Raw genomic sequence first — 14,712 nt, 5'->3', positions numbered from 1 at the left:
GGGAACTGACTGCATCCAACAAGATAAACTCAGACAGGCAATGGAGCCCTGTGCGTTTGCCCATCCTGATCCCCAACCCCAAGGATCTCTGGTCCAGGTAGAAATGGGTTAATGGTCAAACTGTATTCCATTTGTGCAATGTGTGTTAGTCTTCCTCCATCCTGCACAGACTCCTCAGGCTGCTTCCGATCTGCTCCATACAGAGAAGCTGAGGGTCAGGGTGGTGTGAGGACTCATGGCCAGGTCTGACCCACACATGCTGACCCCAGAGCAGTAGTCAACCTGGGAGTCCTTACTACAGCCCTTCTAGGAATCTGGAGGATAAACCTTAAGTGGACCATAGGGCTGATTTTTATGTTTTCCTGATGTCTTGCTGGGGCCTGATGCAGGGAGAGGTTACCAGGTCTGGGAAGGAGTTCTGTATGTTCCTCACCCTCCATCACCTGTGCAAGACATCAGCGCCTTCTGCAGAACAGTTGCTGGCCACAGAGCCCCATTCATACTCCCCACACATCGAAGGCCCCTGGGGACTGGCTCAGGACAGCCGGTATGGAGTCCGTTGGGGGTTGTAGCCATGGCCACATCCTCCAGCCCAGAAGCCTGGCACTTGCTCTTCCTTGCAGGGAGGGGCCACGTCCTGCTGCATTCCAAGCGCTGGCCTTGGCCCAAACTCCAGCCACGCCTGGCAGCTGCACCTGCTCCCGCACTGGCCCCGGAAATGCGGGCGCCATAGGGATAAACAGCTTCCTTCTCCCACTCCACATGGCCCAGGAGACAGTACTGTGGTTACCAAGGCTGCTGAAAGGTAGGAAGAACTATCTGCCTCATAGAGAAAGAGGTGGTCTGGCCAAGAATTCTGTGACCTTGGCTCTCTCTGTGCCTCAGTTTCCCCAGATGTTACAACCAGATTTGCTGGGGCTCTCTACATGATGAAGCTATCTCTGGCCACTGAAGGATGGATGGCAAGCCTCTTGAAGAATCAAGGTGAGAGCTGGAAAGAGTGGGATGACAGGAAGGCAGAGTCATATGTGAGACAGGATGACACTCAACCCCGTACCCCTGCCTGGCACCGCTGCACACTGGACACCACAAGGCTTTAAGGAAGCTTACAGCTGTGGTCACAGCTGCACCCCTGTCTGAGCTCACAGCCACAGTGCTGCTGCTAGACACTGTGGGCAGCTAAACTACCACTACCACACCCCATAACCTCGGGACAACGCTGTTTCCGCAGTGGCCCTGCAGCCAAACCTCGGTGAGATACTGTACTTGCCACTTACTGGGCAAGAGCATGCACATCATCATGTGGCCTGAGCTTCCTGTTGCAACCTGGGTTTGTTGCCAGGGGTGACTACATATGCAAGAGGCTCTCAAATGATCAGTTTACAGGTACAGGGGAGGGTGGGACCAGGTGGCCTGCCTGGCTTGGCATCTCCAGGTGATTGGGAATGCTGGGCAGACAGACTCATACAGACTATGGCAAGCACCAAGCCCCACGTCCACCTAGTCCCATCCCCATTATCCCCTCCACTGGCTGAAACAGTACAGACGACTCTAAGCAGGGGAAATGGAGAGAAGTGCCCACCACTTCTGAGCCCAGCCATGAGATGCACTGTGCTATCATGCAAACATTTGTCACTAGTCACATGATGAGAGGAAGGGTATTATGGACTGGATAGCCTCCCACCCCCCAGCTCCCCAGCCATTTGCTGACGTTCCCACCCCCATGGGACCATGCAGACATGGAGCCTCTATGAGGGTATTTAAGGTAAATGAGGTCATACATGGGGCCCTAATCTGATAGGACAGGTGTCCTTATAAAATGACAAAGAGATCCCAAAGAGTGCTTTCTCCTCTGCACACAGGAAAAGCCACAGAAGGACCCAGCAAAAAGGCAGCTGTCCATAAGCTAGAAGGACTAGGAGCTGAATTTGACAGCCCCTTGATTTCCAGGCTCTTAAATGGCCGAACTATTTTTATTTTTTTTAAGGAAATAGGCTTATTGAGCTGCAAAGAAAGCAGGCACAAGAGGAAGAGCTGTCTGCTTGGATGTCTGTTCTGTCAGGGAACTGCTACCCTTTAGACCTGCAGTGGCTCCCAAGGCCACATGTTAAAGCTTTGGCTCCAGCTCCTATTGCTGCTATTGGGAAGTAGTGGAACCTGGAAGAGGAGAGGCCTGAGAAGGGTCTTCAGGGCATGGCAGGGCATACCATGAAGGCACCAGCAGGCCCCGGGTTATCCCCTTTCTCTTTTGTGTCTTAGCCTTCAAGTGGGTGGATTGCTTTGCTGCGTACATCCACTGCAGGCTCAAGAGAAATGAGGCCAACCATGGGCCCAAAGCTCCAAAACTGTGAGCCCAGGAGCCTGCTCTCTATGTAAGCCGATCAGTTCAGATTGTTAATGACAGCCTTTGAGTCACAGCAACAGAGACAGCTAACGTCAGCGGCAGCAGCGGAGTAAGAAAGCAGCTGTGCTGGGTTTGAGTGTGGTCCTCTATGATCACCCTTTAGAAAAGTAATACTCAAATCCCCAAGTGAATAGTGTCAGGGGTGCTACTTAGGATTAGTGTGATCTTGAGAACGGGACTCCTTGGTGGAGTTAGTGGCTTTACAAGAAGAAGAGGAGCTCCATCTCACCTTGTGATGGCCTACACCACATTACACTGCAGCATAAGGCCTCAGCAGACACCCAGCACACGCCACAATCACACTTGTGGACTTCCAGCCCCCAGAACTGTGAGCCAAATGCACCTCTTAGTAAATTATCCAGTCCCGAGTATTCCGTTATAGCAACACAAACGGCCTAAGACACCTGCAAACAATTCCTTCCTTACACTTGTACCCCTTAAAATGTGGCCACGCACCCCCTCCCACTAAGACACAGACATCGTCTCCACTCTCTAAGTCTGGCTTACTTTGATTAAAGGAAAGCTCAGATCCACTTCCCCTTTTGTAGTACTGCCTCTGTCGCGTGAACAAGTCCAAGGCAACCTGCTGGGTGATGAGATCCAATGGTCCTTCCACCCTGGACTCCAGTCGACAACCATCCACTCCTGACGTATAAAAGCCTACAATCCACTGATGACTCCATAGCCTACACTATGGAGACCTTTGCTCAACACAGAAAACCCACCCTGCAGAGCTTGGCCCAGATTATCAACCCTAAGAACTGTGAACTAAGTAAACAGCTGTGGTTTCATGTCACCGAGTTCCGAGTTCACTTGTGGTACAGGAAAGGCTTCTGAAATAATCAGTTATCAGTGGAGGACACCAAGACCTGTGGGTCTCTGGGACCACTGGAGAGATGAAACCCAAATCCTTGAACCGCCATGGGACCCCTATGGGAACATGAGCCTAGACACAGAAGCAGAATGCTACACTCTCACCTCCACACATATGCCTAGCGCTTCATACCAAGATCAGACAGGATAGAAACCATCCGGACAAGGTAGTAAACGTTACAGCAGATTGCTCAATGGGAGCAATGGAAGCCAGTGGGATAGCTTCCAAATGATGACAGAGTAACCTAATCCTCAAATTTCCATGTTTCTGATATCTGGAGGTAGAAGGTAATTGGGGCTAAATTAGGTCACAAGGATGGGGCCCTTTAATGGGATTAGTGGCCTAAAAGGAGAGGGGAGACCGGAGTCAGCAGCTTGCTCTGTCTCACCATGTGATGTCCTGTTCCATGCTACAATGCAGCACAAGGCCTTAGCAGATGCCAGCTCCACAGCCTTGAACCCCCAACTTCCATTCTTTGCGACTTAGCTAGTGTCATCATTAGCCCCAGCTGTCAACTTGACACAAACCTATTGTCAGCTGGGAAGAGGGGACCTCAACTGAAGGACTGCCCAGATTAGACTGGCTTGTGACCATGCCTTGAGGCATTTTCGTAACTACTCATTGAGGTAGGAGGGCCCAGCCCAGAGTGGGCAGTGCCAACCCTAGGCAGATGAGCCTGCGCTGCATAAGAAAGTTAGCTGAGCCAGCAAGGAGGACAAGCTAGTAACCAGAGGTCCTTCATGGTTTCTGCTACATTCTCTTGCCTTGAGATCCTACACTGGGTTATCTCAATGGTGGATGGCAACCTGAAAAAATGAAATGAATCCATTCCTTCCCAAGTTGGCTTTGGTTAACAGAAAGCCACTAGGACTGCTGGTCTCCATGTTCAGTTATAGCCACAGAAAATGAGCTGAAACACCCATGTACACCTTTGCGGCAATCAAAGTGAGATTTAGACAAATTCGCTGCTGGTTTCTCCAGCTCTTAGTTGTCTTAGTTCATCTTCACTGTTAACTGGATTTGGAATCGCCTAGGAGATGCACCTCTCGCCATGTCCGTGAGTCCATTTCCAGAGAAATTTAACTGAGGAAGGCAGGCCACTGTGACAGCTATTCTTGGTTGTCAACTTGACTGCATCTGGGATTAACTGGAAACCAGAAATAGAGGGCAGACCTGTGAAGGCTTTTTTGCTGGGTTTGAAGTAGGTGGATCCACTTCTAGTCCGGGTTTTGAGACAGGAAGGCACATGCCTTTGATCCGGATCTTGAGGCAGGAAGATCCGCTTTTAATCTGGACCACACTTTCTGTTGGAAGCCTGAGGACATGGAAGACAGAAGCTCTTGCTCTTTGCCTGCTTGGCCTCGCCTTGCCAGCAAGTCCAAGTCTATTCCTTCACTGCCATTAGAATCCACTTCTGGATTCCAGCGTATACTAAGACCAGCTGAGACATCCAGCCTGGTGGACTGGACAGTTACTGGACTCTTGAACTTTCTGTTCACAGCTAGCCATTGTTGGATAGCTGGATTACAGCCTGTAAGTCATTCCAATAAACCCCCTTTATATGTGTGTATGTGTGCATGTATATATGTATATAGAGAGAGGGGGGATTAATTCTATAAGTTCTATTGTTCTAGAGAACCCTGACCAATACAACCACCCTGAATGTGGGAAGCACCATTCCATGGGCTGAGGTTCCAGACTGAATACAGGACAAATGAGGGCCTGAAAAGATGGCTCAGCAGTTAAGAGAATGGGCTGCTCTGTCAGAAGATCCAGATTCAATTTCCAGCACCCAACATGGTGGCCAACAAACATATGTAACTCCAATTCCAGGGGATCCAATGCTCTCTTCTTACCTCTCTTGGCACCAGGCATGTATATAGTGCACAGACATACATGCAGGAAAAATACTCACACACATAAAAAATGATAATAAAATCATTTTTAAAAGAAGAAGATGAACTGAGTGCCATCCTCTTTGCTTCCCGACTGTGGACTGCCTCAGCTCCCAGAGCCAGGCCTTCCTGCCGTAATGGACTGTGCAGGTATAAACTGAGAACCAGAGATCACCCTCCCTTCTTTTCTTAACTTGCTTCTTCTAGGCATATTGTTACAACCCAAGAAAATGATATAGTTAAAATCTAAATTTTGGAGGATGCAGGCTTCAGAAGAAAGAAGATCCCCAGTGAATCCTAAAACTGTTTAAAACCACAAGTCAGGAGACACTGTCCTAAAGAAAATTCCAGGCCAAGTACAATTATAGATGCATCCTACCAGTTTCCAGAGAGCAGATCATCCCAATCGTGTCTAGAATCTCAAAGAATTTTGAAGAAAAAGGGAATGCTCTAGAACTTATTGTGTGAGTCTATAAAGCAGTCATTTAAAGGACATAAGAAAAATGATGAGTAGACTCCACACAGAGACATAAATAGATCAAAACGGTAAAACAGAAGAAGCAGGATGTGTCTGCCACATCCCAGTGGACTGGTCCCCTGGTAGGACCAATCCAAGGTGTGGTCAAGATGACAGGACCAGGGTGGCTCAGCAGCCCTGGACAGCTGTGGAAGTGTGCAGGTCCACACACCTGGGGCCATTCTCCTTGGTTTACTGGCTCATTTTCTCCCCAGATCCAAATACCCTCACCCATCTGTGCGGACCTGTGTCCTAACCTTCTCTTCCTGTGCCGACTTCAGTCACACTGGGCTAGGGCTCATCCTAATTGTCACCCAGGGGAATCTAAATCAGCCCACCAGCTCCACCAGCTCTTAGTTGACTTAAAGGTCACTGTACCGGTAGACCAATGTCAGCAAGCAGCTGGCCTAGGCTTCTGTTGCCTGGGTAGAGCACACTCATCTTGTCTGACTACACCATCCCGATCTCTGGATGCAGTTCTAAACTATCCGGGCCCCGAGTTGAGGGCCTGGCAGAGCCTGGGTCCTTCTGACCAGGACAAATGCATTGGGAGAAGGTTCTGCTGGATCAGTCCCCTCAAGAGTCTCACAGGATGTCATGAGAGTGAGATGTCATCCACAGAGAACCTCCTAGTACTTCAGGTAGCAGTAGAAGGGTTCCTGGGTGGGTAGTGAGCCCACAGGCTGGGCACTTGAGGACTTCTGGGTGGGTTGGGGCAGAAGCATCACCCAGAACTGAACAGACTCTAGGCAGAGCATGGAGAGACCTGGCTGCCACAGGAAGAACAGATCACAGTGTGCAAGGCTGCAGAGGGAGAGCAAGACGTGCCCAGGTCACCCAGGGAGGTCAGGCATGGGAAAACCTGGTCCCAGGTAGAGACACCGAACAAGATGCCATCTGCTGCCCCAACTCAGGCCACAGGGTCAAGAACCATGTGCTTGGTCTCTGTGTCCCATTCTGAGTGTGCTTGCTTTGGGCACTCATAGGGACAGCTGACCTCTGGCTCATCCTAACCTGTTTCCCTTACCTGCCCCAGCTTGCTTTACAACACCTCTGTGCCTTTCCCCAGCTGGTAATGAATTTTCATGCCAGAGACTCTGAAGACCCTTGAGACATACCCAGCTCCTCCCATAGCCTACAGGCTCAGGGAGTCTGTCCCTTGCTCCCCCACCACACTGCCCACTGTCTCTGGCCCCATCTTATCCTTTCCAGAATAAGCTAGCTCCACGTCCTGCCTGGACGGAAGCAGTCCTGGCTCCTATGTGTTTAGTACCAGCAGTAGCCAATTACTATAATCCAGATGGGGGCCCTGCTCCTCAGGTCTCCTCTAGAGCTGTCACAGCTGATGGGAAGCTGTTGGCAGGCTGCCATCTTGAAGCTAGGTGCACGTCCTTGTTCATGGCCTGGGGAACTGGACTTGGCTTCCATGTCCTGCCTTAGGATGCTTAAGGTGCCTGGACCCTGGCCTGGTATAGGGCCTAAAGGAGTCTGACTTTGCTGGCCCCCTGGGGCCATCTTTGTGAGGTGGAAGGCTCCTATCCACACTCAGGAGCTATGTTGGCTTCAGGCCCCACCCCTGAAGCCACATCACCTACAGTGAAGACCCAAGTCATGGCTTAGGGAGGCTAGACACAAAGATCTGTCCAGCTGGAGGCAGTGCCATTGTGAAGCCAGGTCCTTGGAAACATTTTTATTGTTGGTAGTAGATAGGGAACCGTGGGCAGTCCTGCCGCCGCCACCGGGGGGGTCTCAGGAGGCAGCTGCTGGTCGCCTGGGTGGTCGAATGCGATCATTGATCCAGTCCACATAATTGGACACACGGGTGTAGACTCCCGGCTTGTTGAGTCGCCCACAGCCATCACCCCAGCTGATGATGCCATACAGGTAAGCCACACCATTCTTCTCACAGGCCAAGGGCCCACCTGAGTCCCCCTGGAACAGAGACACAGCTCAGCCACCCATGCACCAGCAGCCAGGAGCCTGACTCAGGAGCACCTGGACTTCCAACTCTGCAAATGTCCTGAAGTAAGAGGCCAGTAAGAGTCCCGCGCTCCCTGAAGACAGAGGATTTTCAAGGCTGACTGCCTGCGGACAGGTGGCAGGCATTTCTGAGAAGTGTGGCCTCTCTTCCTGACCCCAGTCAGTCAGGAGGGCTCATTCTCAAACTATTGGGAAAGTATTCTTACCGCCACAACCCACAGCTCTGATTCTACTCCATGAGGAACACATGGACACTCTTGGTCCCAGCATGCCAGTACCACTGCCAGAAATGCCTCCTCATGGCCTGGCACACTTCTCTACATCTCATGGAACAAGTGCAACAGCCCCCTCCCCCAGGAAGCCCTCCCTGATTACCCCAGAATCAAGCCCCACCCACTCTGCCACTTCGCACCTGTGGTACCTCAGAAGAGGGATTTGACCTCTCTGAGGCTCAGTTTCCTCACTTATTTAAAGGCATAAAGCAGCCCTTTCATGTTGAAGCAGGTTGACATGTAACCATGACCATGGCCTGATCTATGAAGCCCTTGACGAACATTAGCTATTGATTGATTGATTGATTGATTGATTGACTGATTGTTGAGTACACAAGAGAACTGTGGCCTTTGAGGCCTGGACAGCGGGGCTTTATCTGGGCTCCGTGTGATGCCGGGCCTGCCTTTGACTTAGTTTTCCATCTGCTTAGACGGTTCTCCTCCTCCTGCAAGGATGTCCTTCAGGAAGTGCCAGGTAGTCCACAGTGGCACCCTCAGGCTCTCTGCTAACCCTTGAGCTCCCTAGGGGCCAGGAAGTCCCGGGAAGACCCCATCTGTGTGGTCCTGGTGGGGGCCTGGCAGCAGCCTACCTGGCAGGCATCAGACTTGCAATCGAAGTAGCCAGCACAGAGCATGTTGGGGCTGATGTCGGCACCATACACCTCAGGGCTGCTACACTTGCGGTCAGCAACAAGGGGCACCAGTGCCTCCCTCAGGGAGCTGGAATATTCACTCACATCTGTGGAGTACCACACTCTCAGGGCAGGCAGGCTCATACTGCCTTGCCCCACACCAGGGTGGAACCAGGGACCGCCCCCCACTCACTCTCATCCATGTGACCCCAGCCTGCAATCTGACACTTGTGTCCCGTAGGGAAGGAGCTGCCGGCCTCAGGCAGGCAGATGGGCTGAACAAACTGGGAGCGGACAGCACAGCGGTCCCCCTTCTTCTTCAGCCGAATCAAGACTGGACAGGAGAGAGGCCAGAGGTCAGCCTGGACAGCGAAGCCATACCCGATAGAAATACATGGCAGGCAATCCCATGAAATGGGCAAGGGGGGAGGTGGCTGGTGGCCTAAGAGCCCAAAGAAGGACATCAAGATTCCTCCAGCACCTCTGACCTCTGACTGTTTTTCCCTCGTGCTTGCCTGGCTCCTACCCCATCTGGACTCTAGTTTGGGGGACACAATCCACACCCCCACCCTGCTGAGGCCCTGAGCTCACCGAGGTCATGGTCGCTGGGGTTGAACACCGAATACAGGGGGTAGGGCACATACTTCTCAATGCCAAATGTCTGTGTCACATCCGTTGTGCGGTTGAAGAAGTGCTGACCCAGTACCACTGTGATGCTGTCCCTGGGGGGACTGCACAGGAAGCCAGCAGGAGTGGGCCCCCAACCCTCTCCTTGGCACTCTCAGGCCTCCCCATCCTTGGTCCTGTACTTGCTGGTCATGGCCAAGCAAGACAGTCACAGCCCTGGGAAAGGTCTGCACAGATGTTTTAAACCCATGTGACAGCAGTCGAGACCAACAAGGACAGTGGGCCACACTGGCTCTGGCTCAGCAGCCCTGTCTTCAAGGACAACTCCATTCATAAGCCAGTGGGGTCCTCAGGTGAGCTCTGCTCTGAGTATAGGCCACATGGGTGGAGATTTGATCTGCCTAGAGGCCTTGCCCCAGCCTGGCCTCCTGGCCTGTAGGATCCCCAGATGTAACTGCTTTACCCCCATGACTCAGAGCTAGGGGGAATTGCCGGCACTTTTCTATTCAGGCCGGTCAGCCTTGGTGTCTCGGGGCTGCAGCCTTGCCGAGTGGGGACATGAGTGGACCTTGGGCCCTCACTCTGGGGGCCCATTCAGTGGATTGGGCCTTAGTTTCCCTGGCTGTGCAGTGGGGGTTCTACTACACGTCCTAACTGAGCCTAGCCTCAACACCTAGACATAGGCACAGGGAGGTGTATGGGATACTCCCCAACTCTGGCACCTTATCAATCTCCACCCCACCACTGTGCTCTTGGAGAGGCAGGGTCTCTGCAGACACCAGGACTACACCACCACTCCTCCTCACAGGTGTCCAAGGCAGCTGCAGGAGATGCCCCGCCCTCATGCCCCATGACTACATCAGTGCCCAGCACAAGCATCGAGCCACAGTGGGACCAAAGGCGTGCTAGGGGAACAGAAGAATTGGTCAACAGAGTGGGGGATGGAAGTGGGCTGATGCTGGGTAGGAGCCCATGGGATAGAGGGTAGGGACATGGCATGTGGGTGGCCCCTGAGGAGGGGTAGATGAAGGCAGAATGGAAGGGTAAGCATGTGGGAAGGGACAGAGGGCCAGCTGGGTGGTGGTTGCCCTGGTCGGCGGGCCACTGTGCTCACCTGTTGGAGAAGCAGTGGGCGGCAGACACTACCCAGCACGTGTGGACAAGGCTCCCAGCACAGAAGCTGTTCCCAATGTAGATGGCGGCCAGCCAGGGGTGTGAGCCAGGCAAAGATGATGAGCCACCGATGATGCGTGGTCTCAAGAACGTCCTCTTCTTGTGTCTCTTGCCACAGGTCGGACGGGCAGTCGGGGCTGACTCAGCCAGGGCCACCAGGACCTCTTGGGGTTGGGACTGGACTCTGACCAGGGATTCTGGGAGTGGAGGTCATCAGTTCATACCCCTGGGTTTCCCTGGAGACAGGGAAGAGCCAGAGGGGGTCCTACCTGGACCCGTAGCCCAATTCCTCAGGCCTAGCCCTGCTCTGAGCAGTCACCCTGGGAGCCTCTGTCCCCTGCTCTACAGAAGGGGAGCGTATAATGCAGGCGACAGGCTTTAGCAAGACCGGATCACCTGATAAAGAGTGAGCTCTGTCTCTCCTACAGTCTGGGACCCCACTACACACCCAAGATGGCCAGCTATTCCCAGCATGACAGCCTTGGGGCACAGGCCTCTGAGAGCTGACCACCCCAGGGTCTAACTACAGGGTGCCATTGAGTCTGAGGGGCCTCAGGGAGCACCACCCCTACTCTGCCCCCAACCTCTCAGGGTGCCCGCACCACAGGCTGCCAGTTGGCAATACTCCCACGACAGTGCATTGTCCTTCACCACATAGCACCAAGGCCTCTCGTCCTTGTCTGGGTTCCTGGAGGCAGACAAGGGAGTCACACTACCACCTTAACGTCCAACGGGGGGGGGGGACCCCCACCAATACCAGAGCTTGCTCTGCAGACCCTGCTGGGCACACTTGGCCCCACCCTCCCGAGGCAGAGGTTACTGGCCATCTTGGCAGTGTTGACCCCCGCTGAGTCTGGGGAGCCACTCCGTCCAACCCTTTGCCCACACAGAGTCACCGTGGCCACAAGATGCTGACCGGCAGTAAGCATGAGGGCCCAGGCCGAGCAGGACAGCAGCACCCACTGAATCCACATCCAGCTCCTGGTAGAGCAGGTCAGAGTTCCAGGCCAGGCAGCTCAGGCCTGAGGCAGCGGTGCTGGCCACGCCACGGTACTCCGTACCATTTCCCAGGATGCAGAGCTCGGCAGGAACTGCGGGCACAGTGGGCACAGTGAGGCCAAGCCACAGCAAGGCCCCCCTGACACCATTACCCCACAAGACTAGACAGAAAGTGGCTCACCGATGTTGCAGAACCGCCCAGCATAGCCCAGTGGGCAGGCGCAGACGCTGGTCCCTGTGCCCACAATCAGGTGGCAGGTGCCTCCGTTCAGACATGGACTGCTCAGGCAAGCTAGGGGAGAGCTCAGAAACTGAACCTGGTCCCCAGGAACTCATAGGGGGACAGAGCTCAGGTCTTTGCCTGTGCCCTTATTGGGTAGCCTTATGCTTGAGTGAGGAAGGCGCACCTGCTAGAGAGATATAGCTCACTACCCCCACATATCACGGTACCCTAGGCCTCCCTGAAGCTGGCCATGACATACCTGTGTGGTGGGTGCCTTCACACCGGGTCTGGCCCTCGATACAGCTGCACTGCTCCACCTGTGCCTTGCTCACATGGGCCCAGTGGTCGCCCGCTTCAAAATACTCGTAGCGCGTCTCATCAAAGCATCTCTCTACAAATCACACAGTGCTCCCCCAGCACCCACGTGGGGCCCCTCCCCCAGGCAGGCACCACCCCCCCAGCCTGGACCCCGCAGCTGCTCTCCCAGCCCCCCAGAATGGCTCCACTCCTAGGCCCTCGAGTCACCTCACCTGTGCCACAGTCCTTGCCTGTGAAGGCCGGAGGGCAAGCGCAGTGGTAGGACACATGGTCATGGGTACTGGAACATGTGCCCCCATTGAGGCAGGGCCCAGAGGTACAAGGATCAAGGATAGCTGGGTACACGCAGGAGGGGACATTATGGGTGGTGGCAGCGGTCTTTGGGGTCCCTCCATACCCCTTGCCTGCCAAGGGCCTCTGGTGAACTCTCATATTGCCCTCTCCGGGTTGCTGGGTGAGCAAGTTCCCACCTCCCCGTGCCCCCGACCCAGCATCTCAGAAGGTGCCTCATGGCTCTGCATTCCACACTCTACACATCTTTACACGTTCTGCCGGGCAACAGGGGCCCCTCCATGTACCCTGGGACAGCACAGCCTCAGATTTCATGGTTTGTTCTTTTGGACTCCTGGCGCTATCCCAGGGCCTGTCCAAGGGACCATGTATGGCTACAGGGATAAACCTCACCACAAGAGGGCGCCCTAGTACCATCAATGGCCACCAAAGCCATCCAGGGTATAGAGAGGCCATGTCCTGTCTGGGTGAGGCACCCTATGCTGCCCTCTGGGGCTGCTGCCTCTAGATACCTCCGGGCTCAGAAGGCTCACACTCACAGACCACACCCCACTCTGTGCAGAATGCCCTGCCTCAGGTCACCACTGTCTTCACCCTGCTGTTCGAACCTTCTACCCTCAACCCAAGCACCCTGTCGAAGCTCTTCCTGGGGGCTCAGGCTGGCCCCTCCACACACCAACCTGGGCCTTCCACAGGCAGGGTGGCCTCCGCACAGTAGCCCCAGGCTCGGTCCCGGTCATAGTTGTGTGTAGTAGCACACCTGAAGGATCAGACTGAGGATGACATGGAGCCCCTGCCCAGAGCCCCACCCAGCCCTGCCTAGGCACCTGGAGCACCTGTTCACTAGATCCGCCTGCTTGGCAGTGAGACCTACTAGCTGCAGGGCTCATCAAGGTCCACAGTGGGAACTTGGATGGGTCCTCAACCCCTCCCCACCCTGGCACTCACCACTTCCGGTAGGCACTTCCCTCCGAGGTACAGGAGTACAGCATTCGGCCCCCGTAGCGGAAAGGAAACCTGCATGGCTGCCCGGACTCAGTGAGCACTGTGGAGGGGTGGAAGTGGCAGGGGACAGGGGTTCCTGCTGGGCACCTACCCCATGCCCCACTCCTCTTTAGCAGCTGCTCAGCTGCAGTGTTTGACCTACCTTGGCCCCCAGGGGGGCTGCTGGAGGGAGGGAGGAGCCTCCCACCTTGGGATCCCTCAGTCTCTGTCTCTGGAGCACTTGCTATTGAGGTATTGACACTCCCAGAGGTCACAGAGATCGTGGGAGTCACAGGGGTGGCTGTGACATTAGGTCCTGGGGACTCTGTGTGGTTCTAGGAACCCAAAGGGCCTCAATGGTTATCAGCATCGGACAGTCTTTCACACTTGGGACTCTAGTCAGATATATCACAGCTCTGAGCCTCCTTGGGACAGGTCCATGGGACAACGGATGTCTCCAAGACCTCCTCTGGCCTTTCTTTCCAAGTTGAGTGGTTCAACAAGCTAGCCTAGAGTCACAGGCCCCCAAGCCACCCTGGTCTTGAGATTCAACCCTAGAATCAGTTCTGGGGTGGACAGGAACAGCTGGAAGAACTCAGGTCTCCTACACCCCATCTCAAACACTGAGATGCAAAAGAAGCTCCAAGGACCCCACACTCACAGGGCCTGGGCTACGCAGGAGGCAACAAGGGGGTCCCCAAAAGTTCAGGCCCCCAAGCCCTCCAGGTCAGCCTAGCCCAGCACTCCACCTCTCTGTGCCAAGGACAAGTTCACCTACTAGACCACCACACTAGGCCCCTAGCCCACTCCTCACCCCTACTCTGGGGCCATTTCTGGCCTCTTCCCAGGAACCCTGAGTGGGCCTAGGCAGCCCTTGGCCACGTTGTTAAGGAGAGGGTCATTGCTCACCCTGCCAGCCTGGGGCTGGGCCCCCCGAGGCACCACCAGCAGCATCAGGAGCAGCAGGAAGGGACATGGCCTGGGTAAGGGACAGGGGCTAGGAACCCAGGCCCGCTGCCCCATGGCTCCTCCTGAGCTGGCGTAAAAGGGAACGGGAGCAGAGTAGCCAGGGAAGGTGGCCAGGGCAGGTGGGGTCAAGGCTACATGACAATGATTAACCCTGCCTCCCACGTGCATGCTATCAGGATCGTCCTGACAAGGCCATGGCTCCACCCTGCTGCCCCAGCTCTGCCTGCCCTGCTCAGGCAGCTGCTGCGCCCTAGTGAAGGCTTGCACTGCTCCTGGCCCCAACACCATCTTCAAGTCTCAGCCTCTTCCATGAAGTCTTCCAGGGTGACTTGGGCAGGTCAGGGTCAGGCCTCCCTGGCACGGTTGCCTGGTCACACTGCCGGCCACTCCTGTTTGTGAACCCTTTACAGGACCTCCTGCATGCAAGGCCCTAGGAGCTCCAATTCTTCCCATCCTGCCACTGACTTAAGGTGGAGATGGTACTGTCCCCAATCCGCAGATGTCAATTCAGGGTAGAGGGTGCCTTCTCTGCCCAGGCCCACATAGCAGCTAAA

The 14,712-nt window shown here is 54.6% G+C and overlaps 1 protein-coding gene across 2 annotated transcripts; it reads right to left on the bottom strand.

Moving 5' to 3' along the window:
* Positions 1–7,439: 7,439 nt before the first annotated feature.
* Positions 7,440–14,212, bottom strand: Hgfac (HGF activator). 2 transcript variants are annotated; one of them, XM_059275397.1, is made up of 14 exons: positions 14,099–14,212; positions 13,353–13,524; positions 13,154–13,250; positions 12,886–12,965; positions 12,127–12,249; positions 11,856–11,987; positions 11,555–11,665; positions 11,291–11,465; positions 10,941–11,062; positions 10,316–10,571; positions 9,166–9,305; positions 8,768–8,908; positions 8,533–8,681; positions 7,440–7,622 (listed from the first exon to the last, which is right to left on the bottom strand). In XM_059275397.1, exons 1-14 carry the CDS (start codon positions 14,210–14,212, stop codon positions 7,440–7,442), a joined length of 1,995 nt encoding a protein of 664 aa, XP_059131380.1. The 2 variants fall into 2 exon arrangements, with proteins under 2 accessions (XP_059131380.1, XP_059131382.1); XM_059275399.1 differs by having other exon boundaries at positions 10,977–11,062.
* Between the last annotated feature and the right edge of the window lie 500 nt (positions 14,213–14,712).

Source organism: Peromyscus eremicus, chromosome 10 (assembly GCF_949786415.1).
Source record: "Peromyscus eremicus chromosome 10, PerEre_H2_v1, whole genome shotgun sequence".
NCBI lineage: Eukaryota > Metazoa > Chordata > Mammalia > Rodentia > Cricetidae > Peromyscus > Peromyscus eremicus.
The sequence above is the reverse complement of the archived record's forward strand: the minus strand, read 5'-3'. Positions and strand labels throughout refer to the sequence as shown.